The sequence below is a fragment of the Mus caroli genome, chromosome 8 (assembly GCF_900094665.2).
Source record: "Mus caroli chromosome 8, CAROLI_EIJ_v1.1, whole genome shotgun sequence".
NCBI lineage: Eukaryota > Metazoa > Chordata > Mammalia > Rodentia > Muridae > Mus > Mus caroli.
Window position 1 is genome coordinate 75,884,790 of NC_034577.1, and position 24,010 is coordinate 75,908,799.

At 50.5% G+C, this 24,010-nt stretch overlaps 1 protein-coding gene across 6 annotated transcripts in view; it reads left to right on the plus strand.

Moving 5' to 3' along the window:
- Cacna1a (calcium voltage-gated channel subunit alpha1 A) overlaps nt 1-24,010 on the plus strand; it is a 293,753-nt gene that overhangs the window by 201,540 nt on the left and 68,203 nt on the right. For all 6 annotated transcript variants that reach the window (XM_029480502.1, XM_029480505.1, XM_029480504.1 and 3 more), the window contains exons 13-23: nt 95-304; nt 4,102-4,214; nt 5,006-5,118; nt 5,227-5,358; nt 5,945-6,017; nt 8,548-8,665; nt 8,797-8,864; nt 11,896-12,002; nt 14,217-14,891; nt 20,984-21,429; nt 22,130-22,268. In XM_029480502.1, the coding sequence (XP_029336362.1) occupies nt 95-304; nt 4,102-4,214; nt 5,006-5,118; nt 5,227-5,358; nt 5,945-6,017; nt 8,548-8,665; nt 8,797-8,864; nt 11,896-12,002; nt 14,217-14,891; nt 20,984-21,429; nt 22,130-22,268 (2,194 nt within the window). The remainder of the gene's footprint in view (nt 1-94; nt 305-4,101; nt 4,215-5,005; nt 5,119-5,226; nt 5,359-5,944; nt 6,018-8,547; nt 8,666-8,796; nt 8,865-11,895; nt 12,003-14,216; nt 14,892-20,983; nt 21,430-22,129; nt 22,269-24,010) is intronic.

Sequence of the window (24,010 nt, forward strand, 5' to 3'; positions counted from 1 at the left end):
TTCAGCAGAGCACCCTGTTCCCTCGTGCCCTCTCATGTGGCTTCCTCACTGAGGGCCATCCTGGGTCTCACCCTCTCCATCCTTTCCCTGACAGGGTCTCCCTTCGCCAGAGCCAGCATCAAAAGTGCCAAGCTGGAGAACTCGACTTTTTTTCACAAGAAGGAGAGAAGAATGCGTTTCTACATCCGCCGCATGGTCAAAACTCAGGCCTTCTACTGGACCGTGCTCAGTCTGGTAGCCCTCAACACGCTGTGCGTCGCCATTGTCCACTACAACCAGCCCGAGTGGCTCTCCGACTTCCTCTGTGAGTGCTGCTCTCAGATAGTTGCTCTCTGCCGGCCTCTTTGGCCCTTCCCAAGCCTGCCCTTGCCTATGGCCATGTCGCCAGCTGAGACAGGGGCCACACAGCTGCTGCCACAAATGGTGCCTGTGTTAGACTGGTGTTAGCAGGAGACCCAAGGCAGCTAAGGGAACAAAGGTGGAAGGGTTCTGGAGTTCACGGTTTGTCAGGGTCAAGGGCATGATACCTCCTGCTTCGGCTTAGCCCTGGCAGAATCTCCAGGCAAATGACACAGGGTTGGAAGGAATGTGTTGCAGAGCCTGTGGTCACACCTACAGGAAGGGAGCTGAGACAGACACACAGACAGGTAGACAGATATCAAAAGAAGAAAAGAGATAGGAACTGGCTAGATGGCTCAGTGCATAAAGCCTGGGAACCTGGATTGATTTTCAGCACCCATGCGACAGAAAGAGAAACTGGATTCCCAAAAGCCCTCTGACTCCACAGGAGCACTGTGGCACAAGCATGCACACACATACATACACACATGCACACACATGCACACACATACACACATGCACACACATGCACACACATGCACACATATACACACATGCACACACACAGTAGTAAAACAAAAAGAAGCACAGAAAGTTAGAGGAAGGCAGAGATAGTTATAATTGCAAAGACAGAGACAGAAAGATATAGGCAGGTCAGACAGACAGACAGACAGACAGACTCAGGGTAAGATAGACAGGCAGCAAGGACAGCGTTCCCACTGTATAGTCCGGCCTCCTATGACACAAACCTTTGAAAGGGACACAGAGCACAGCCAGCCTTGCCCAGCTTGTCTTTCTCTCAGTCCTGAGAGTCCAAAGCCGGAAGTCAGGCTGCTGTTTCTAAGTGAGACACAGGAATGCTGATGAAATGCAAGTGGAGGTGACAGGAGACAGAGTACGAGAGAGCCACACAGAGCCGGTATGTTTAACCCTGCCAGCATGGCTCAGAATGTCCATATGATATGCACTTTCAAGTCAGGAACCTTAGAAGTGCATGTGTCCTGCAGAGTGACGGCCTCTCCCTCTCCTCCTTCTAGTGCTGGAGCTGAAACTCTGGGGTTTACATATAGTAAGGAGGGGGGCTCTAACCACTGAGCCACACTAGGGTATTCTAGGCCCCTGACCCCCACCCCCTTCTTTGTTCAAACATCTACTTCTCTCTCTTCTCTCTTCCTGTTCCCTCTGCCTCCCATCTACCCAGTGCTCAGTTTTAGAAGCCCCTTCTAACACATGTGGGCACTTCTAGCTTCTTGGCCAAGCCAGGACCCTCATGGGGTTTGTCCTCTGGACTCTACCCAGGATTTGCCTAAATTGAGCATGGGCATTGGAAGGTGGGAGCCCCCAGGCCTGGAAAAACTCTAAGGGATCATAGAAAAGGGTGTGGGCCTGACCAGGGTGTGGACCCCCTGGTTCTCCCCTCGAGCTCCCTTGAGAACTACTCAATCTTTTATGCCTCCCAAAGTCGGTCTGACCTGTTTGCTGCCCTTGTTCAGAAGTGGCCTAGCACAGCTAGCTATAAGGGATAGTCATGCCTTTGACCTAGAAAGGCCCAAATTGTATTTCAGAGGACTGATGCCTTGAACCTTCGTGGTCCCCAGGCCTGTTGTCTGACCCCCACAGGACACCCCAAGGGGACTGTTCTGTATCTGAGCCTGACCTGCTTCCAGGCTGCCTAATTGCATCTGGTCCCTCCGGAGCCGTGCAAACAAGGGCTCGTTATTTCTCAATACGACCTCTCCTTGTACACGATTTGTACTTGCCTATTTTCCTCCACTAATCATCTTGCAGTCTGTCCTGGTTATGGAAACAGGGGATTAGGGCTTCCTGCCTGGAGGCCTTGGTGTGTAGACATAGTTTAGTTAACCCCGTTTTCTAGTTACGAAAAAAGACAGAGAGGTGAGGGAACTTTTCCCAGGTCACAGAGCTTATAAAGGATGAATCCAGGATTTGAACCCAGGCAATTGTACTCCTAAGTCCAAGTTGTGTCTAATGGTGGAGTCTGTAAAGTCTCGATGCCTGTCCTACCCTGTAGATCCAGACTTTAACCCACTGATCAGAGGTCTTCAGTCCTAAAGCAATCTGTAAGCAACAAAGGATGAAACAGTGTGGCTGGAAGATGTAGTTCAGTTTAAGAGAAATACAGACCAGAGCAAGAGGGCCCTTAGAATTGATGAAATGAGTGCCCAGGTCTCAGAGTCTCTGTGTGAACCTGGTAGAGGGCTCTCCAATGCTCTGGTGTTGTGTGTTACTAACTCCCTTGTTTCCTTGGTAACTAAGGAGCAAGCATCTCGGAGACTTCTGTCCTCATAGAGCTACCCTACTGAGTCTCAGAGGGGCTGGATGTTATAGGCAGATCTGCTTCCCTAGCTACTTTGTCCTCAATACAAAGAGTTTCTCCCAAAAATAAGGAGCTTCTGAGAATCCTACAAATCAAGGGAAGTCTTGACAAGAAATGACAATGAGAGATATTTAGAAATCAATTCAAAGCACCTCCCTAAGCATGACCTAGCTTGGGCTCTTGACAATCATCTTATAGTTACTACTGTAACAAAACACCTGAGGCTGGGTAAATGCAAAACTACAGACATTTTCTTTCTTGAATTTCTGGAGCCTAGGAAGTCTACATATGCCATTCAGGGAGGCTTGGTTGTCTACTGGGAAGTTGTTCTCTGCCCTCAATGCTGTGTCCTCTGGAAAGGATCAATGAAAGCCAGAAGACGAACAACCACATCAAGCCCCTTCATAGGCACATCTGGTGCTGTTCACGAGGCTGGCTCTAAGACTCCATTCCCTTCAGCCATCTTCCAGCAGCTTTATACATCATAGGAACTGCTTCCTTGAGGAATACCTTTCAGTGTGGGTTTTAGAGGCCAGGTGTGGTGGCACACACCTTTAATCCCAACACCAGGGAGGCAGAGGAGGCAGATCCCTGTGAGTTTGAGACCAGCCTGGTCTACAGAGGAATTCCCAGACTAGGTAGTGAGACCCTGTGTCTCAATAAGCAAATGATTGCAGATTTCCAGAAAGGAGCACAGGCATTCAAACCATGGCAGTTGTCCAACAGAAGTGGCTCTGGAGCCATCATTAGGACGTTTGTAGAAATTACTCTGAATCCTCAGTCTTCCCTTTTCTTTAACTTCCTTTTGCTTGCTGTTTTGTTTTGTTGGCTGCAGTGTAGGAATGGAGCCCAGGGTTTTACACAGCTGGGCTGGTGCTCGACCACTGAACTCTCTGTTGGGGAATTCTAGGTGGAGGCTCTACCACTAAGTCACACCCCCAGGGCTTCACTGGGGGATTCTAGGCTGGCTTTCTGCTGCTGATTCAAGGCCTCTGCCTCTCACTGTCTAGTTTCAGGCAGGCATTCCACATATGTTTGGCTGTACTCAAAATCCAGCTAGTCCCTCACGAAATGTAATAAGCCACACAGGGATCCATCAGTCAACACAAAGACTTGGTCCTTAGCATTATCCCACACCCAACTTTCCCCATCCGACCCAGGTAAGAACTGTTCGCTGAATACACACTGGGTTTTCTCTCACTCTTTTAAAACTGGCCTACATTTGGATGGTTGTTGGGAGATTGGGGACAGTTGGTCCTATTCTGTTGCAGAAGAGAAACTGAAGCCATGGAAAAGAATCTGTGCATAGCCCTTGGCCGTGATTGTCTCCTCTTCCTCCCTGACTGCCAGGGAGACACAAGAGAAAAGGCAGAGGCACAGGACCTCCCCACAGCCTAAACCAGGCTTCTTCCTTTCCCTTCCAGACTATGCAGAATTCATTTTCTTAGGACTCTTTATGTCCGAAATGTTTATAAAAATGTACGGGCTCGGGACGCGGCCTTACTTCCACTCTTCCTTCAACTGCTTTGACTGTGGGGTGAGTACTGCGTTTTCTCGGACCCTTGCTCTGCGTCTCACCAGAAATGGTTGATAACTGGGGACCCTAGCACCTGAGTCTGAGACAGAATTGTGAGCCAAGGGTAACTTGGGCTGCCTTTCAGTAACAAAATGATGGTGGTGGTGGTGGTGGTAGTGGTGGTGGTGGCAGTGGTGGTGGTGGCAGCAGCGGTGGCATTGGCAGCAATGATGATGGTGATGATGATGATGATGATAAGGTCACCTCTGAATGTGTGGTGAGTTGGGAAAGAAGGAGAGGGGCAATGAGGACACACAGCTGCTGTCACCAAGTTGAGACAGCTTCAGCTGTCTTAGGAAAGAAAAGATAGGGAACCCAGTAGTTCTGCAGTGAGTAAAGAGTGGAACTTATTTCTATTGTAAATCTCAAGGCAGCCAAGCAGTGGGGGCACATGTCTCTAATCCCAGCACTTGGGAGGCAGAGGCAGGCAGATTTCTGAGTTTAAGGCCAGCCTGGGCTACAGTGTGAGTTTCAGGGAAGCCAGGGCTACACAGAGAAACTCTGTCTCAGAAACAAACACAAAAACAAAACCTGCCAGAAACAACATAAAGGAAGAGGGAATTTTGACCCCTAGTGACAGAGGTCCTCCAGCCAGACCCCACGTCTTAACAGCTTCATAGACTTCCAATAAGCAGCCTAACTCTGCATAGACACCATCTTGTGCCCCTGAGGGGTGGACGTGGCTCAAGCCCTGGGAAGGGGTCGGAGTCCTGAGGCCGGCCGTGACCTTGAGACCGAGCTCTCTGCCACAGGTCATCATTGGGAGCATCTTTGAAGTCATCTGGGCTGTCATCAAACCTGGTACATCCTTTGGAATCAGCGTGTTACGAGCTCTCAGGTTACTGCGAATTTTCAAAGTCACAAAGTAAGTCTTTGAGGTTTCTTAGCACTCTGACCAGGGGATGAGGAGGGAGGGCACTGTGCCCCACCCGCATATCCCTGATCCGACCCCCTCTTTGGCTTCTGTCGGCAGGTACTGGGCATCTCTCAGAAACCTGGTTGTCTCCCTCCTCAACTCCATGAAGTCCATCATAAGTCTGTTGTTCCTCCTCTTTCTGTTCATCGTTGTCTTTGCCCTCCTGGGGATGCAGCTGTTCGGTGGCCAGTAAGTACTGCCCTCATCTGGGGCTTCTCACCCAGAGCTCCTACTCAGCTTCCATCACACGCACACACACACACAGACACACACATACACACATGGAGATACACACACATGCATACATACACATGCACAGATAAACATGCACACATGTACATGTACAGACACACAGACATGCACATGTACAGACACACACAGGCATGAACACACACATACATGCACAGATACACATGCACACGCACACATGCACTGCACAACTATACTCACACACATGCATATGCACACACACACACATGCACAGATATACATGCACACATGCACACGCACACATGCACTACACAACTACACTCACACACATGCATATGCACACACACACACACACACACACGCACACCCTGACCCCTTTGAACTGACCGTCATCTTGTGACTGCCCTCAGGACACAAATGGTCATATAGGGTAGTAGGCTTCTGGGTACCAGATACAGGATCTTCCTGGGACACAGAGATACTCTAGATGTTACCATGGAAACCAGAAGCTGAACCAGGACTTCAGAGAAGGAGGGCTAACATAAAATGTCCTTGCTTTCTGCAGGTTTAATTTTGATGAGGGGACTCCTCCCACCAACTTTGACACTTTTCCAGCAGCAATAATGACTGTGTTTCAGGTATGAGCTTCCTCGGCCCTGATTCAGGCTCCTAATGGACAGGGGCTTCCCAGCAGCCAGGAGCATCCTTGAATTCCTCCATTTCTTCCCTTTCCCCACTGTTTTAGAATGCTTGTTTTCACTGTTGCTGGAGATGCGGCTCAGTGCTAGAGCTTTTATTTAATATGTTATGAGGCCCCAGATTCCAGCCTAAGTACAGCCAAACACAATGCACAAACACGAAGAAAAAGCATATAGGCTGCTATACAGGGCCACACAGGAAAGCACCTGGGCCAGTGGAGGTACAGAAGAGCCTTGCTTGAGGTTTTCCTGCGAAGGTGAAGTGGACTGTCTGCCCCACGCTGTAAGGACTGGAAGGAGGTGTCAGGGGGAGCTGATCTCCATCAGAAGAGCAATAACTCAATTCTTCCCCATGTCCAGGAATTGGCTTCCCTAGGATAAGACATGCCTCAGGGCTCCAGGTACTTAAGCATCAGAATACAAACAGCAAAGTTGGCTGGGCGTGACGCACACTGGACTGTCGTCCCAGGACATGGAGGTTGGGGCAAGAGGATGTAAGGTCATCCTCAGTTTACGATGAGTTTGGGGTCAGCCTGGGCTACATGAGACACTGAGGAAGAGAAAAGAAAGACAGAAAGACATAAGGGGGAGGGGGAAAGGAAGAAGGGAAGCCAAAAAGAAAAGAGAACCCAGGTTAATGTCACACACCATAATCCTAACACTCGGGAGGCTGAGACTGGAGGAACTCCAGTTCAAGGTCAGGCTGTGAGATCCCACCCAAAACAAGACAAAACAAAAAGGGAAAGGCCTTGTTGATACCTCTACCCGTCTTCGAAGCAGGAGTCTCCACGTGTTCCAGGATAAGACGGCTTGCTTCCTTCACTGAGGCTTGGAGACTGGCCCATCAGAGATCTCTAACATACTCAGAAAGATTTTTTCTTTGGGAGAGAACAGACTATGTAGAGAATATGGCCTCCATCCTTCCTTTTCTTAAAAATCTGGCAGTTTCTAAATGAGACCGCCAGGCTGGCTTGAGAGAGGACAGCTGTGAAGCAACACCCAGAGCCAGAGAGCAGATGATTGGCAGGCCCAAGCTCCTCCCAGGACAGGGACAGTGTCTGCAGACTCTGTTGATGGTCTGCAGACCCCGTTGATTGTCACAGACCCTGCTGATTGATTGTCTGCAGACCCTGCTGATGGCCATACCTATTTGGGGTAAGCAGATGACATTGGCATCTGGTTATCGGAGGCCAGGGATGTTCAGCACTGGGCAGGCCTGGGTTGCTCCTCCCAGAGAATGACCCACCCTGGACCAGCAGTGCCAAGCTGAGAAGCCTGGCCATAGCAGAGGAGTTCTTTCCTATTTCCTTCATCCTCAGGAGACTGTAAATAGAAGGAAGAAACTGGGGTAGTGGTGTTTGTTTTGTTTTGTTTTGTTTTGTTGTTTTCATTTTAAAAGACAGGAGGGCTGGGTATGGTTAATCCCTAGTCTACATATTTGGAACCTGACGATAGATAGGTAAGTAGGTAGGTAGGTAGACAGACAGACAGACAGACAGACAAACAGGAAGATCAATGACATGTCTCAGTAGGCAAACGTGATTATCCCCAAGTCTGACAAGTTGAGTCCTATCTCTGGTGCTCATGTGGTAGAAGGAGAGAACGGACTCGTACATATTGTCTTCTGGTCTTCACACTAACACTATGGCATGTGTATGCGTGTGTGTGTCTGTGTGTGTGAGAGACAGACAGACAGACAGACAGACAGACAGAGAATCTCATATAGCCCAGGCTAGCCTCATGCTAGCTGTATAGCTAAGGCTGTCCTTCAGCTCATTCTCATGCCCACCTCCCCAGTGCTGGTATGGCAGGCTTGTGCCACCATGCCTGGTTTATGTGGTCCTGGGGATAGAAACCCTGACTTTGTACATGTTAAACACATGCTCTACACTTGCTACATCTACTGAGCTACATCCCCAAACCTCTGTCTTCCTCTTCCTTCTTGTCCTCTTCTTCCTCTTCCTCCTCCTTCTCTCCCTCCTCCTCCTCCAAGCAGGAATACAGGCTTCACCCTCTTGACCCCATGTCACCCCAGGTACTTCTCAGAAGGTCCAATAACCATTGGCAAATGGTGAGCTAGGCAGGCACTCTGCCACCCAGCTCCATCCCCAGAATCTGTGCCTTTTTAAATTGTTGTTTGCTGTTAGAGTCAGGGTCTCGCTAAATTGCCAATACCAACTCACTCCAGGCTGAGCTTCTGCCTTGGAGCTTGACAGGGACCCATTTAGTACAGAGCGAACATTTGTGTCACATCAGAAAAGGCAGGTCAACAACAAGCCTTGAGACACCCATATCCCCTATTTCCCACAGCCAAGCTGAGAACCCCCAGCCACAGGCACAGAGATAGAAGTTCACAAGGGCTCCTGAAGACCTGGGCTGGGGGTTGGGCTGACAGTCATGGCCGAAGCTGTGGCTCCAGTGAGCTGGTGGCTGAGAGGGGCTTGGCTGTGTGTTTGTCCCTGTCTTTCAGATCCTGACTGGCGAGGATTGGAATGAGGTCATGTATGATGGGATCAAGTCTCAGGGGGGCGTGCAGGGCGGCATGGTGTTCTCCATCTACTTCATCGTCCTCACCCTCTTCGGGAACTGTATCCTTCGTGGGCACCAGGGACAGACTGGGTGTGGGCGGAGCAGGCGGGACCCAAATGCCCAGGCTCCACCAGCCCCACCAGGCCGTGAGCTTCCTTCCATCAGCTGTTTTCCCTGACTCGACATACAGACACCCTGCTGAACGTGTTCTTGGCCATCGCAGTGGACAACCTGGCCAATGCCCAGGAGCTCACCAAGGTGGAGGGCACAGTAACCACCTGCTCATGGCAGATCATGACAGCAGGGTTTGGAGGGATGTGGGGGCTGGGTCAGGGCTCTTGCTGGGGATGGGAGCACTGGGCACCTCTCCTGGAGCCAGGCCATCCCTGATCAAGATAGTTTGCAGCCCAGAAGGGGAAGGGGACAGTAAGGTGGCTTCTGAGGACAGATATTGAGCCTGCACCCAAAGGAATAAGGACTTCCTTATTGAGGAATAAGGACTTCCAGGATAATGGGCACTGCTGCCAGCCAAAGGATGGGGCAAGGAGTGACTTGGTAGGGCCTCTGGCAGAGCTGGAGCTAGCAAGGCTCAGACACAGTGACAAGAAATGACCCTCCCCCCAAATCACCTTCCTTCTGACTTCCACAGGGAGCATGCCAGGGGACAGTTGATAGGAGGTTCGAGACAAGGTGCACAGGTTACCTGGCTGGGAAAGCCAAGGCCAGGGAAGGTAGATGCCAGTGCCATACACCAGGAACTGCAAGAGCAAAGATGGAGCCCTACAAAGGGCAGAGGAGAAGAGCTGGGGCAGGAACTTGGGAAGAAAAGTCACCGGGTGAGATGAAGCCCAGGTTTCATTCCTACTCAGTGACGCTGAATTATCTGGGGACAAACTGGCATCACATGCCCCTCAAGGCAGTCTCTGGCATCCTAAGTGTCCTCAGGTCCATGTCAGTCAGGCATGGGGGAGGAAACCCTGGTTTCTGCAAAGCAGCTCACGCCCCCTGGTGGCTGTGGACAGAGCAGCCAGATTATGCACTGCGCAGAAAACACTGGACAAGGTGGTGATGAGTGGGGCCCATGTGCCAGAGCTGGGCTCATCGGCCTTGGAGGAGAAAACATAAAGAAACTGCAGTTTGTGCAGTCTTGAGGTGTCAGGGACAGAGACCATCTTTCCTGCAGCCAGGGCTGGCTCTGCAGAATTAACACACAATGCTTGCAGGCAGAGTCTTCCTCCCAGCCCTGGAGCCCCCCCCCCCAGTGCCTCAGAACCCAAGACTGCAAGGCTACAGGGGTAGGGGCTGCCAAGCTTCCATCTGTTTGCCCTGGCAGGAGGGAGGGAGAATCTCCCAGCCCCACCTCCGGCAGGGAAAAGCGGAAGTCTCCCACCCCAGGCACAAAGCCAAGAGTTCAGCCACCATGAAGCTGGCTGGCATGTGTCACCACAGGCCGATCCAGCCATGAGCTCATCCAAGACACAGGAGGCTGGCACGGGAAGACAAGCCAGCTACACTCCAAAGTGAAGGTGGCCATCCCCCTGCAGACCCCTGTCTTCCCCTTCATCCACTGTACATGTGGCTCACACCATTGTAATCCCCAAGCAAAAGAAGGGACTTGTTTGAGGTACATTTTACAGATACCATGCCTCATCCGTAATCATGGATTGACTACCAACAGTGAGCACAGGCTCGAAGCCAGGGAGAGCACAGTGAACAAGACAGACAGACAGACAGACAGACAACAGTCCCTGCCCTGGGGGGACAGGATTCAGGTTGTAAAGGCAGGCCAGAAATCAGGCGCATTTTTTAAAAGCACTGTTTGTTAGACAGTACTGAAGGGAATAGTGCAGTGGATTGAGTCAGGGAGTCCTGGAAGCTTGGTCATGAAGAAGAGACACAGAAAAATCGAGAGATTTTACTGAGGGTCACACAGCAATAAGTGGTTATGACTGGGATTTTCACCCTGGCTGAATCTGAAACTTGTGGTCTTCTCCACTGCACATGAGTCTGAATCTGAAACTTGTGGTCTTCTCCACTGCACATGAGACAATTAAGCCTGAATGTGCTTCACAGCCGCCCAGCTGCCGGCTGAAAACGTAGATCCCGAAGGCAGCCCTGGGTCTGCAGGTGCTGCCGGGGCCTGGAAACATGCGTTTTCAGTGTGGCTGAGACCAGTGTTCCAACCACCTGGTTCTAAAAGATGCTGGACACAGTACCTGACAACGGGGAGCCCTATCTCCTTGTCACTGACAGTGAATAAGGTGCAGGTTACTTCTGCTCCAGGGGAGCTTAGAAAGTGGGGGCAGTCCCCATAGCTTCTCTCATTGGTGGGTTTGGTTTTTATCTGTTTCCTCCTTGTTTTTTCTTTGTCTTTCCATTAATGGGTTTTTCTTTTCTTTCTTTCTCTCTCTCTTTCTTTCTTTCTTTCTTTCTTTCTTTTCTTCTTCCTTTCTTCCTTTCTTTCAATTCTTTTGTTTTTTTTAACAAAGAGTCAATTTGTAGCCCTAGCTGACCTTGAACTCACTATGTAGACCAGGCTAGCCTCAAACTCACAGAGAACTGCCTGCCTCTACCTCCTGAGCATTGGGATTAATGGTGTTCATCACCTGCACCACCACACCAGGCAATTGAAGGCTTTTCTGTGACATAGTGAAATGACTTCAAGTCCCCAACCATCTAGACCATGAATTGAAACCATAAGCCAACCCCTCTCTCCCCATCTTCCCACAGCTGGGGCTGCGGATAGATCTTATAAACCCCAGACTGCCTTTGGGCTGTTGACAATTATGGAACCTATGGCTCTGCCTCTGGGGATGTCTAAGGGAGTGGATTCTGAGCACTTAAACGACTTGTAAAGCACAGAACACCTACAGACATGGGACTGGGGGGTGCAGCTCAGGGACAGAGTTCTATTCCAGCTAGCATAAAACCTGAAACGCAGTTGGGGGAACAGAGGCAGGGTAGCCAGGCATGCGTGCATGTGCTTGTTATTCTAGTACTGGGGAGGCTAGGCTGAGACCATCTCAAGTTCCAAACCAGCTTGGGCTACCAAGGTTAATGAGCTAGCAAGCCAACATGACCACACGGGAATGGCAGTATACTTCACCACCCAGTCTGATGGGGGACCTTGGTTCTAATTGGCGAAGGTCCAAGCTGAAGTTACTTCTCAGTACTTCACTTTTGCCTCAGCTGTCATCGAGGTGGGAATCCCCCCTCCCCTGGGAGGTGGGAAGTGCCCCCATCCCCGCCAGGCCCATTCTTATGAACAAGAATCCTACTTACCTTCCAGGATGAGCAAGAAGAGGAAGAGGCAGCCAATCAGAAGCTGGCTCTACAGAAAGCCAAGGAGGTAGCAGAAGTGAGTCCCCTGTCTGCAGCCAACATGTCCATAGCCGTGTAAGTATCCCCAAGCCTTAAGCGCCACCCAGGCAAGGATGTGGGGAGAGTTAGCATGGCCTCTAACTGCTGAGCCTGGGAGAGGTCGGCACCTTTGCTTTCTCGCCCCCTTTCACTCTGTGAGTATTTAGTGAACACCTACAATGTGCCTGGTCCTGTTGTAACTGCTGGGAAGGCAGCATCCATGTCGGGGAGGGGCACTGTTGTGTAGCTGTTCAAGTCAGAGAAATAATAAATAATAACCAAGACAAGTAAGTAAATTATACCCTGTGGAACCTCCAGGAAGCAGCTGGGAAGGGGTAGGGAGCTGAGGAGTGCAGAACTTGAGCCAGGCTTCACTGCAGCCCCACAGATGTGACTTTATAGCCAGGGGTGCTGGCACATGCCTCATTCGAGATAGAGGCAGGCAGATCTGTGTGAGTTCAAGAACAGCCTGGTCCAGACTAGGCATAGTGAGATGCTGTCTCCTGAAAACAAACTTGTTAGGAAAGGTGTCTTCGTTGGGGTTTTACTGCTGTGAGCAGACACCATGAACAATACAGCTCTTATAAGGACAACTAATTAATTGGGGCTGGCTTACAGGTTCAGAGGTTCATTCCATTATCATCAAGACAGGAACATGGCAGCATCCAGGCAGGCATGGTACAGGAGGAGTGGAGAGTTCTACATCTTCATCAAAGACTGCTAGCAGAATACTGACTTCCAGGCAGCTAGGATGAAGTTCTTAAAGTCCACACCCACAGTGACATAGCTACTCCAACAAGGCCTCACCTCCAAATAGTGCCTTCTGGGCCAAGCATATTCAAAGCATGACAAAAGGCCTTGCCTAAAAAGAAACAAATTTTGAAGGAAATGAGAGAGGAGACAAGGCTCAGAGGCAGGGGTGTTCCAGGAATGGGAAAGAGACTAGCATGGCTGAAAAAGAGTGAGTGAGAGACAGACTTGGAGGAAAATGTAGGGAAGGGACCAGAATAGGCAAGGCTAGACCACAGTAAAAACTTGTATTTGGGCTCCAAGAGTTGTTGTGCCCCAGTTAAGTTACAGCCAGAGAGAGTTCTTGAGCAGTGGAGGGTTAAGACCAGACTCAGATGCCCTCTAATTATTCTTGTGGTAATAGAATGTAGTGGGGTGGGGATCTTATGTGTGCCTGAAGGTCAGACTCAAGAACCTGGGCTGGTTCAGGCAAAAGAGATGAGGACTGGGCAGGGTCATGGGTGCAGCTGGGATTCAAGACAGATTCTAAGGAAAGAGCAGACACTTCGCTGGTGAATCAGAGGCAGTGTCTTAGTTAAAGGGAGGCTCAGGAACACCCACATTCAGAGCCACACCTCTACTGATGGCTAGTGGGAGTGGCTAGGGCAGGGCAAAGGCATGCACAGCCAACTGCTTTCCTCCAGGGGTGCCCATGACTCGAACCTGCACACCCCAGCTGCTCACCACCCAGAAGAAAAGGACCGGAGATGGCTTCATGTGCTGCCATTTAAATTATGTGTTTGTTCGTTTGTTGGATTGTTCTTTCATTCATTCTGGCACTGGGGATGGAACCCAGGAATTCATTTGTGATAGGCAGGCAAGGCCTCCTTCACTGAGCCACACAACCAGTCCCTCACTGGTAGAATCTTGAGCTCTGGTAGTGTGACAATGGGAGCCTGTAGTGAGGCAGGGTATTTTAATGAACACCCAAACTGCACAGCTCAAGGTGCTGGAGAAGCCGAGAGAAAGAAGGTGCCAAGGGCGGCCCGTTCAGAGGCAGTTCTTCATAACCTAACTTCCTCCAAGTAGACCCTGCCCCCTAAAGTGTCTGCCACTTCGAGTAAGCTCATGTGTCTATAAGTCCATCAATGGACCAATCTTCGTATCACACCTGTCTTCGTATCAGAGAAGGTGTGAAACTGCCCTAGAGAGAATCCAAGAAAAAGGGTCGGTAAAATGGCTCGGGAGCGGGGTAAAGAATCTTGACACCAAGTCCTACAACCTGAATTCAGACTCTTAATAGTGGAAGAGAACCGATTGCAGATAGTTGCTCTGACATTCACACACCTGCGGCGGCCATATACAAACACATACATCAAAGTTATAAAAGTTGAAAGAATCCACTGGAGTTGCGGGGGGTGGGGGGGGGCGGGCGGGGGAATTGTCAACACCTTCGTTATCCGACCACCTTCACACACAGCTGCAGCGCACGGCAAGCAGCCTCCCCTCCTTGCCTTGCAGGAAGGAGCAGCAGAAGAACCAGAAGCCTACCAAGTCGGTGTGGGAGCAGCGCACCAGCGAGATGCGCAAGCAGAACCTGCTGGCCAGCCGCGAGGCGCTGTACGGGGACGCGGCTGAGCGCTGGCCCACCCCCTACGCGCGCCCGCTGCGGCCCGACGTGAAGACTCACTTGGACCGGCCGCTTGTGGTGGACCCGCAGGAGAACCGTAACAACAACACCAACAAGAGCCGTGCGCCGGAAGCGCTGCGCCCGACAGCGCGGCCCCGCGAGAGCGCGCGCGACCCCGACGCGCGGCGCGCCTGGCCCGGCAGCCCTGAGCGCGCCCCTGGACGAGAGGGCCCGTATGGCCGCGAGAGCGAGCCGCAGCAGCGCGAGCACGCGCCGCCCCGCGAGCACGCACCCTGGGACGCGGACACCGAGCGCGCCAAAGCCGGGGACGCGCCCCGCCGCCACACGCACCGACCTGTGGCGGAGGGCGAGCCTCGCCGCCACCGCGCCCGCCGCCGGCCGGGGGACGAACCCGACGACAGGCCAGAGCGCAGGCCGCGTCCCCGCGACGCCACTAGGCCGGCCCGCGCTGCAGACGGCGAAGGCGACGATGGGGAGCGCAAGCGGAGACACCGACACGGGCCGCCCGCCCACGACGACAGGGAGCGCAGACACCGGCGCAGAAAGTGAGTGGGCTCCGGGAGGGAACTGGGTGCCCAGATGGACCTCCAACTCACTCCGGACGGAGTTCTCAGTAGTAGCTCAGGTGACAGTCACCAGACCAAGCATACCAGAAGTCATGGGGATGAACCCAGTAGCCATAGTCCCACTTAGCAGATGGGGAAACAGATGCAATTCAGTGCTGGGCTGGATGGATGTAGGGCCTCATTTTCTAAACAAGAATCTACAGCAGAGCCAGCCCCTCACTGGGGAATTCTAGGCCGGCCCTCTACCACTGAACTACATCCCATCTTAACATATAAAGTCTGGGCTATAGGACTAACAAATTGTGCATCATACACGTGCGCTAGGAAAAGCCTGTAGTCTCCACCAGGTTCGTATAGCTTTTCATTGCTTGCTGCTTACTCGTGAGCTAATGTACTCTAAGCCTCAGTGTTCCCATCTGTATATTGGACTCCCCCAAATGACAGAATCATTGCTAGAACTAAACAAGTGGACTCTGCCAAGCCTCGAATGGATACGAGTGGGTGTAAAGCACTCGAGATTCAGCACCTGCAGCTGCCATTTTGCCAGTCCTTTGCTTATTTGATGGTGTCCCTGGGGACAGCTGAAAAGCCACTCTGCCCTGAGGTATCTTCTGTGACAGCACCCTACCAGTCAGTAGTGGCTTTCTCTTACCCTTTCATAATATTTTGCAGTGCTTCATAGAAGACCCTGGAGTGACAGGGACCTCTATGTTGATAGAGACATCTGTCTACCTGTTATAAAGCGTGGTGTCACTCCTATGATCCCAGTACTTGGGAGGTGGGACAGGAGGATATGAACTTCAGGGCCAGCCTTGGCTACATAGTGAGTTTGAGGCCATCCTGGGCCACGATGTTATTATTATTAATGTCCTCTTGATCCACCTTTGTATTGTTATGAGAGTATCATACTGATTTTTTTGATGTACAAAATCTGACCCAGGCCTATGGGAACGGGGCATTTGCACAACCTGTAAGAGTCAGCTTTCTCCTTGCCCTGTGTGGGTTCTGCAGTGTCAGGCGTCTCACAGCCTAGGCAGCACAACTTGTGACTAGGCAGGACGCGAGGGCAGCTATGAGACTCTGTTCTAACAGGAGCTGGCCAGTACAGGTTCCAGGGCCACACACTGAGAAGTGGGATTCGCAACCAAATGGGAGCTTATACAAGGGTCTGGTCATGCATGTCAGCTGTATTTTAGCCCAGGCTGTGAAATCCAATCAGTACCTGCAGACAGTAGGGGCTCTACAGAGCATTTGACTTCATCCGTTTCCATTGCTATAACCAAATACCTGAGGTCAGGTTACTTATAAAAAGTGGAAGTTTCTCCAACTTGTCTGGAGACCACAGAGTCAAACACACCAACACAACGACAGCCACTCTGAGGGCTTCTTGCTGCATCAGACATGATGAGGGCCTCCCGTGGTGACCCAGGGCTGTCATGCCAGCTCCAGTCTCTTCTTACTCTTATAATGCCACCATGCCCCCCACCCCGCCCTTGAGGTCTTATCTAACCGCAACTACTACCCAGAACTCTGAAAACCATCATCAGAAATTTAGGGATTACGGTTCCCAGTCCCTGAGTTTGTGTAGATAAGGCAAACATTAAAACCAGAGCAGAAACACTAAAAAATATGACCAAGATGCACCAGGCCTACAAGGAAAGCATCTAGAGAAATGTGGAGTGGCAGTCAAGGGCAGTATATGCTAAGGTCCTGGGGTCAATCAGAAGACAGCCAGCTCGCAAGCCCGTGAGGGGAGGGGGCAAAGGGTCAGTGATGGGCTAAGAGGACTAAGGAGCAATTGAGGTGTGAAGAGGAGTGTCCTTGTGTTGTGTCTGCTACTGCTGTATAGAGGAGGCAAACGATGAGGACACATGGTCATCCCTAACAGTGCTCCAGGAGGTGGGCTTCTGTTGTTCTGAGATAGAATCTCATAAGACCCAGGCTGGCCTTGAACTCACAGTGTAGCCAAAGCCAGCCTTGAACTCCTGCTTCTTCCTCCCAAGTGCAGGAATTACAAGAGTGCACTTAACCATGTCTAGTTTTCTTTGGAATTGAGATGGAATGCAGGCTTTGCTCACACTAGGCGAGTTCTCTATCAGCTGAACCACACCCCAGTCCTCCACGAGGAGTTTTTGAAAGTCTCTAAATGTTGACTCTCAGTCACACCATGAGCAGAGCCTGAAGTGCAGGGACTCTGCATACTCCTGCCTATCATTGCCTGTCTGTGTGACTTTTAGAAGGTCACTGTACCTCTCTGGTCCTTATTGAATCATCTGCAAATAAGGTTGAACAATAAACTAAAATGTACAGGTTTAAAAGGATGACTACATATAAACTGTGTTGCGTGATGCCAAGCCTCAGCAAGTACTCAGTAAATGTTAGCATGGGTGGAATTAGTAGCTGTCCTAAGTTCAAGCCACCTTGGGTGTCTTTAGTGGTCATGCTGAGGCCCTCTGGGATACCAAATTCGACACATGTTTGGGCTCCATCTATAAAACACTGTAGTGTCTCATGGAACCCACACTTACCCTCTGTGATCTTCAGATCATCTCCAGGTGACTTAGAACACCTGATGCAATGCATCTATAGGCAGCTATTACTGTTTTTCTAAACAAATATTTAGAAAGCAGTGGCCATTTAACTAATAACAATAGGTTCCCCACTAGGGCCTATGGCCTCCACACCCATCAGGTTCACAGTGCCAGGTCTGAGTTCCTTCCTGTGGAGCAGCCCTCACATTCAGTCATTAAGCAGTTGGCTGTCTCCACAACATTCATGCCACTACTGCTCCTGTGAGCGCACCGTTGTAGTATGCAGGGACCAGTACTGGGTAAGACCATTGGTATATTCTGGGGTTTGATGGTGGTGGTGGTTTGGGAGTTGTTTGTTTGTTTGTTTGTTTGTTTGTTTGTCTGGGGGGTTGTTTTGTTTTGAGACAAGGTCTCTCTGTGTAGCCCTTGTTGTCACTCTGTAGACCAGGCTGGCCTCAAACTCAGAAATCCACCTGGCTCTGCTGGATTAATGCAAGTGCTGGGATTAACAGTGTACTCCATCACTGCCCAGAGAGGTACTCTGTGTTAGGAAAGAGACACAGGGGGACAGTCTGTATATTGGGGAAAACACAGTTAGTTGGTTGGTTGGTTGGTTGGTTGGCTGGCTGGCTGGCTGGCTGGTTGGTGGGTTGTTGGTGTTTAATATTTTCAGTCTGGGGCTGGAGAGAGGGCTCAACACTTGAGCACTTCCCGCTTGCACAGCAGACCCAGGTTCAGTTTCCTATACCCACATGGTTGACTCACAACCTTCTGTAACTCCAGTTCCAGGGAATCCGATGCTGTCTTATGGTGTCCAGGGATCCTAGAAACCCATTGCCACCCAGACATACATACATACATGCCCCAACAGATGTACATAAAATAAAAATGAATACTGTTAAAACCTTATCTAGTCTATAGTCAGTTCAGTCCATAGATACAGAATCTATAATATGAAAGGATGAATTATAGTAAGAATTTGTCAACTGGCCTGGCATGGTGGTATACAGCCAGCACTCAGGAGGCAGAGGCAGGTGGATCTCTGTGAGTTCGGGATCAGTCTGGTCTACATAGTGAGTTCCAGGACAGCCGGGGCTGCATAGACCTTATCTCAGAAACAACAAAAGACTTTATCAAGTGTTTTAGCATTGTGTGAGTTCCCCGTCAATCAATGTGCACAGACCAGATTAACAATACTGAAGTCTCTCCTTGAAAGACATCAAAAGCCTTAGAGCTGGATACAGTGGTGCTTGCCTAGAAACCTGCACCCAGGAAGCTGAGGCAGGAGGATTGCTATGAGTTTGGATCCCCCTTGGGCTACAAAGAAAAGTGCTATTGAAAAGCTTCTGTTTCAAGGGTCGTTTTTATTCTTTGTCAGAGCGCTGGGCACTCCTGTGAGCGCCTGCCCTTCTTTTCCCTTCCCTTGGGGCTTTGCTCTGGCCGTTTCTGCAGCCCTGCCCCATGGGTTTCATTGTCTGGGATGTTGATGGTGTCATTTATGTTCTTTTTATTCCCAGTCCCATTTCCACACTCCCCTCTCTCTTCCCCTTTGAGACATGGATCACCAGAACACTATGCCTGCATTGTGCAGTAGTTGCTAGGCTCTGGTTTTCCCATGCAGGGCAGCTGAACCTGATGTTACCCCAAGGTGGCCAAAGTGAGGCACATGCCCCTGACTCCTGGTACAGACCTGTGAGCCACCAAACATCAGCCATTCCTAGGACTTGTCTCCTGACCATTTGCATTCAGGTGTGCAGCCTAGATCCAGCTGCATCTGTCACCATGGCAACCCACTCCCCACTAGTACAAGGAGAGGGTTGCTGCAGTTCTGGGTTTCCTGCCTTGCTCTGCTTGTGTGGCCCCTCACACAGTCCTCAACACCTCTACTCCATGCACCCCAAATTGTTCACCACCTGTTTCCTTTGCTGAGTGATGCTGAAGTTAAAGGTTTCTAGATAGGACCAGACTCCAGATCAGTCCCATCCAAGCTGGGTCATGTAAGACAAATGTCCTCTCCTCTCTGCCTCAGTTTCCCGCTCTGTTGAATGGAGCTGATCCTTTTATCCATCTGGTGCTGTGTTAATGCAGGAAGTCTTCAGGGTGCGGAAAGTGTTCAGTGAAAGGGGCTACTCTTATGATTGCCTCCAGATGGTCTAGGATAGTCTCCTGGTCTCAGCAGAGTATACCCCAAGGGAGAAATCATGGAAGCTGAAAGTGGGGCCCTATTTGAGTCAAGATTAATACAGCCAGCCGCCTCTCCTAGGCATGGTGGGACAGGGCCCAAGTTTTGAATCTTCCTTGAAGACGCTTAAGGATTAAAGTTAACTGGAACTTGAACTGGGTATGGTGGCACATACCTTTGATCCCAACACTTGGAAGGCAGAGGCAGTTGGAGCTTTGTGAGTCTGAGGCTAGCCTGGTCTACATAATGAGTTCTAGGACAGTTCTATAGCTAATCAGAGCTATATTGTAAGACTCTGTCTCAAAAAAACAAAAGCAAACAAACAAACAAAACCAAGCCAGGTGGTGGCAGTGCAGGACTTTGGTCCTAACGCTTATGAGGCAAAGGCAGGCAGATCTCTGGGTTAGAAGCTAGCCTGGTGTACAAAGCAAGTTCCAGGATAGTCAGGACTACACAGAGAAACTAAATAGATAGATGATAGACAGAAAAACAGACAGGTAGATAGATGATTGATAGATATATAGATGATTGATGGATAGATAGATGATAGATTAGATAGACAGATAGATGATTGAAGATAGATAGATTGATAGATGGATGATAGGTGATTGATGGATAGATGGATAGATAGATAGATAGATAGATAGATAGATAGATAGATAGATAGATAGATGATAGATAGATAGATAGATAGATAGATGATTGATGGATAGATAATTGATAGATGGTTGATGGATAGATGATAGATTGATTGATGATTGGTTTATTGATTGATATTTAGATGACTGATGGATAGATAGATAAATAATCGATAGATGATTGGTGGATAGATAGATGGTTGATAGATAGGTAGATAGATAATTGATAGATAATTTTTAGATAGATGACTGATGGAGAGAGAAAGAGAGAAAGAGAGAGAGAGAGAGAGAGATAAACTGGAAATTTATGATTGGCTCTGCACGTTGGGCCAACAAAAAAAAAAAAAAAAACCCAGTAGTACCAGGGGTGTGAGCTAGAATCCTTAGTGCGGGGAGTGGGTGTGACTCAGTGTTAGAATTCTCCCACAGAGCAAGTGAGCCCTGGGTCCTCCCCAGCACTACAAAGAGTTCATGGAGTGTGTTCCCTTTCATCTCAAGAGTTCATAGCTGCTTGTGCAGCCTGGAGAAGTGCAGCTCTCTGTGAAGTGTACAATCAGAAAATAGTTATTTTTCCTTTCTTTTCAGGGTGGGTAAAGCTTGGAGCCTTGTGGGTAGTAGAACTGGGTATTGCCACATACTGTTCCTGCACTGTGCTGTGGCCCTGGGTAAGTCGCTGCCGCCCTACTAATCCTAACATTCTTCCACTTTGACCCTCTTTAGAGAGAACCAGGGCTCTGGGGTCCCCGTGTCTGGTCCCAACCTGTCCACCACCAGGCCAATCCAGCAGGACCTGGGCCGCCAGGACCTGCCGCTGGCTGAGGATCTTGACAACATGAAGAATAACAAGCTGGCCACCGGGGAACCTGCCAGTCCCCACGACAGCCTGGGCCACAGCGGCCTTCCCCCCAGCCCCGCCAAAATCGGGAACAGCACCAACCCTGGTCCCGCCTTGGCCACCAATCCCCAGAACGCTGCCAGCCGCAGGACGCCCAACAACCCGGGCAACCCGTCCAACCCCGGCCCCCCCAAGACTCCCGAGAACAGCCTTATCGTCACCAACCCCAGCAGCACCCAGCCCAACTCAGCGAAGACTGCCAGGAAACCCGAGCACATGGCGGTGGAGATCCCCCCAGCCTGCCCGCCCCTCAACCACACCGTGGTCCAAGGTGAGGAACCCCACCAGGGCGTGCCTGGACCTTTTCCTCCGTAGTCTGTGCTCACTGGCTGTTCTCTGCACCCTGCCTTCCCTCCACAGAGCCCAACTGCCACAGTGGAGAGAGGAATCCACAAATGGGAACTGGGGGTCTGGGGACAGCTTGAAGGGTTAGGTCCACCATTGCTGTCCAAGACAGGCCACACAGCTGGTCCAGTGGCTCAATAAGAATGGGAGGGGCTGGGGTCTGGCTCAGCTGGTAGAGTATTTGCCTAGCACACACTCCAGCACCACAGACAACCTTCAGTTAAGGTGGGCGGAGGCAGAAAGTTCACAAGTTCACAAGACGTCTGTGAGAGCACCAGGAATAGAGTTTTCTATTCTATGAACCAGGGCTGTGGGCAGCTGCCCCATGCCGGTCCCAGAAAACTCTAAGAGAACGGGGTCTCCGTTACCCTATAGAGTGCTTGCCCAGTTCAACACCAGCTCTGCAGTTTCCCAGCTGTGTGACCTTAGACTAGTCGCTTCACTTCTCTGTGCCTAGATTCCCTCCTCTGTCAGGTGGAGATCATGGCCACCAACATCCCAAGGTCAGGTGATGCCTGGCATACAAGAAGCTCTTTCTCAGACGTCTTGTGCTTAGTGTCAGCTCCAGATATGACCAGGAACCTAGAGCTTTGTGGGAAAACTTGTATTGGTTCTTGTCCCAACAGTAAACAAAAACGCCAACCCAGACCCACTGCCAAAGAAAGAGGAAGAGAAGAAGGAGGAAGAGGAGGCAGACCCCGGGGAGGACGGCCCAAAGCCCATGCCGCCCTACAGCTCCATGTTCATCCTCTCCACCACCAACCCGTGAGTGTGGGAGCTGGAGTGGGGCCAACTCCTCTGCGTGGGGGCGGGGTTAGCGCCCACGCATGTGTGGGAGCGCAGTGGGGCGGAGTGTAGTGCCCCCGCGTGGGGGCAGGGTGTAGCGCTCCTGCTTGGGGGACAGGATGTAGGGTGTAACTCCCCTGCGTGGGGGCGGGGTGAAGCCCCCCTGTGTGGGAGCAGAACAAACAGTGGGAAATAGATCCCCTCTGCCCCAGCCTTCCGAAGCTGAAAACATAATTCTGTTTCTAACCACTGCACCACCAAAAAGGCTCTGGGGTCCTGCATGTCAGCTTTTTTCTGAAGTTCAATTTTCATCCTTTACTAAAGAAATGTTTAAGTGGCACCTAATGTCAGGTACGGTTCAAAGTGCTTTATAATTAAAAAAACAAAAACAAAACAACTTGAGAATACCCTCTTAGAATAGGTACAATAAGAACGGGTGAAGCTTGAGCCAGAACGGGCTGCTTGTAACAGGTCCGGGTTTTGTTTGGGTGGATGGTGCTGGAGATGGACTCAGGCTTTGTGAACCCCAGGCAAGCACTCTACCCACTAAGCCACAGCCCCAGATGCTTTTCTGTTGGTAATGATGGGGTTTGGGTTTGGGTTTGGTTTTCTCATTGTTGCGTGTATGTATGATGTATGTTTGCCTTGGCTCCCGTGTGGCGGTCAGAAGACCCTGGAGTCGTTCCCCTTCCATGTTCATGTGGGTTCAGGTGACTGAACGCTGGGCACCAGGTTTGCAGGGCAGGGGCCTTTACATCTCATTGACCCCTGGGTTTTGTTTTGTTTTCCATATGTCTTGTTGTAAAATAAAATTTTTCCTTTCCCCAGCCTCTGCTCCTTGAATGACAACACAGAGACAAATTTGGGGGGGGGGGTGCGAGACAGGGTTTCTCTGCGTAGCCCTGGCTGTCCTGGAACTCATTCTGTAGACCAGGCTGGCCTTGAACTCAGAAATTCGCCTGCCTCGGCCTCCCAAGTGCTGGGATTAAAGGCGTGTGCCACCACACCTGGCGAATTATTTATTAATAAATGTCTTAGCCATGAGCGTTGGCTCATTCCCCAACTGGCTCCTAACTTATGTGACACATTCAGACTGTGTCTTCCACATACTTGGTTACCTCTCCTTCTGTCCTCACCCACATCTTCCTTCGGGTCTCCTTAGTGGCTCCCTCAGCAACCCCTTTTTCCCAGAATCTCCCTGTTTCCCAGAATCCTCTCTCCTCCTGCCAGTGTCCCACCTACTGTTTCCTGCTTCAGTTCATTGGCTGTAGGCTTTTTTTATTGATAGGTGTTGCTTACAAGAGATTCTTCCTACATGTTGTGATGTTGTTGATGTTGTGTTTGCATGTGTGTTTTGTTTTGGGTGTGTTTGATTTGTTAGTATGTCTATGGGGGGGGGGGGGTGATTTGTCCTGTGTGTGTTTTGTTCTGTATGTGTTCTGTATGTATGATTTGATTTCAGAACAGATCTTACTCTGGCCACACTGACCACACCGGCCTTAAACTCATTGCACAGTCTAGACTGTCTTGAGCTCTTCGTGATTCCGCTGCCAGAGCTTCGAGCATGCTTGGATTACAGATAGGAGCCACCACACTTGACTCCTCTTTTTAGACCCTAGAATACTTTACACATGAACCCCTGGCCTTGAAGCACTTGTTGCTGAGAATCCCAACCTGAGTTCAGTCCCCAGGACCCACAGAATCAACACCCACAGCTATCC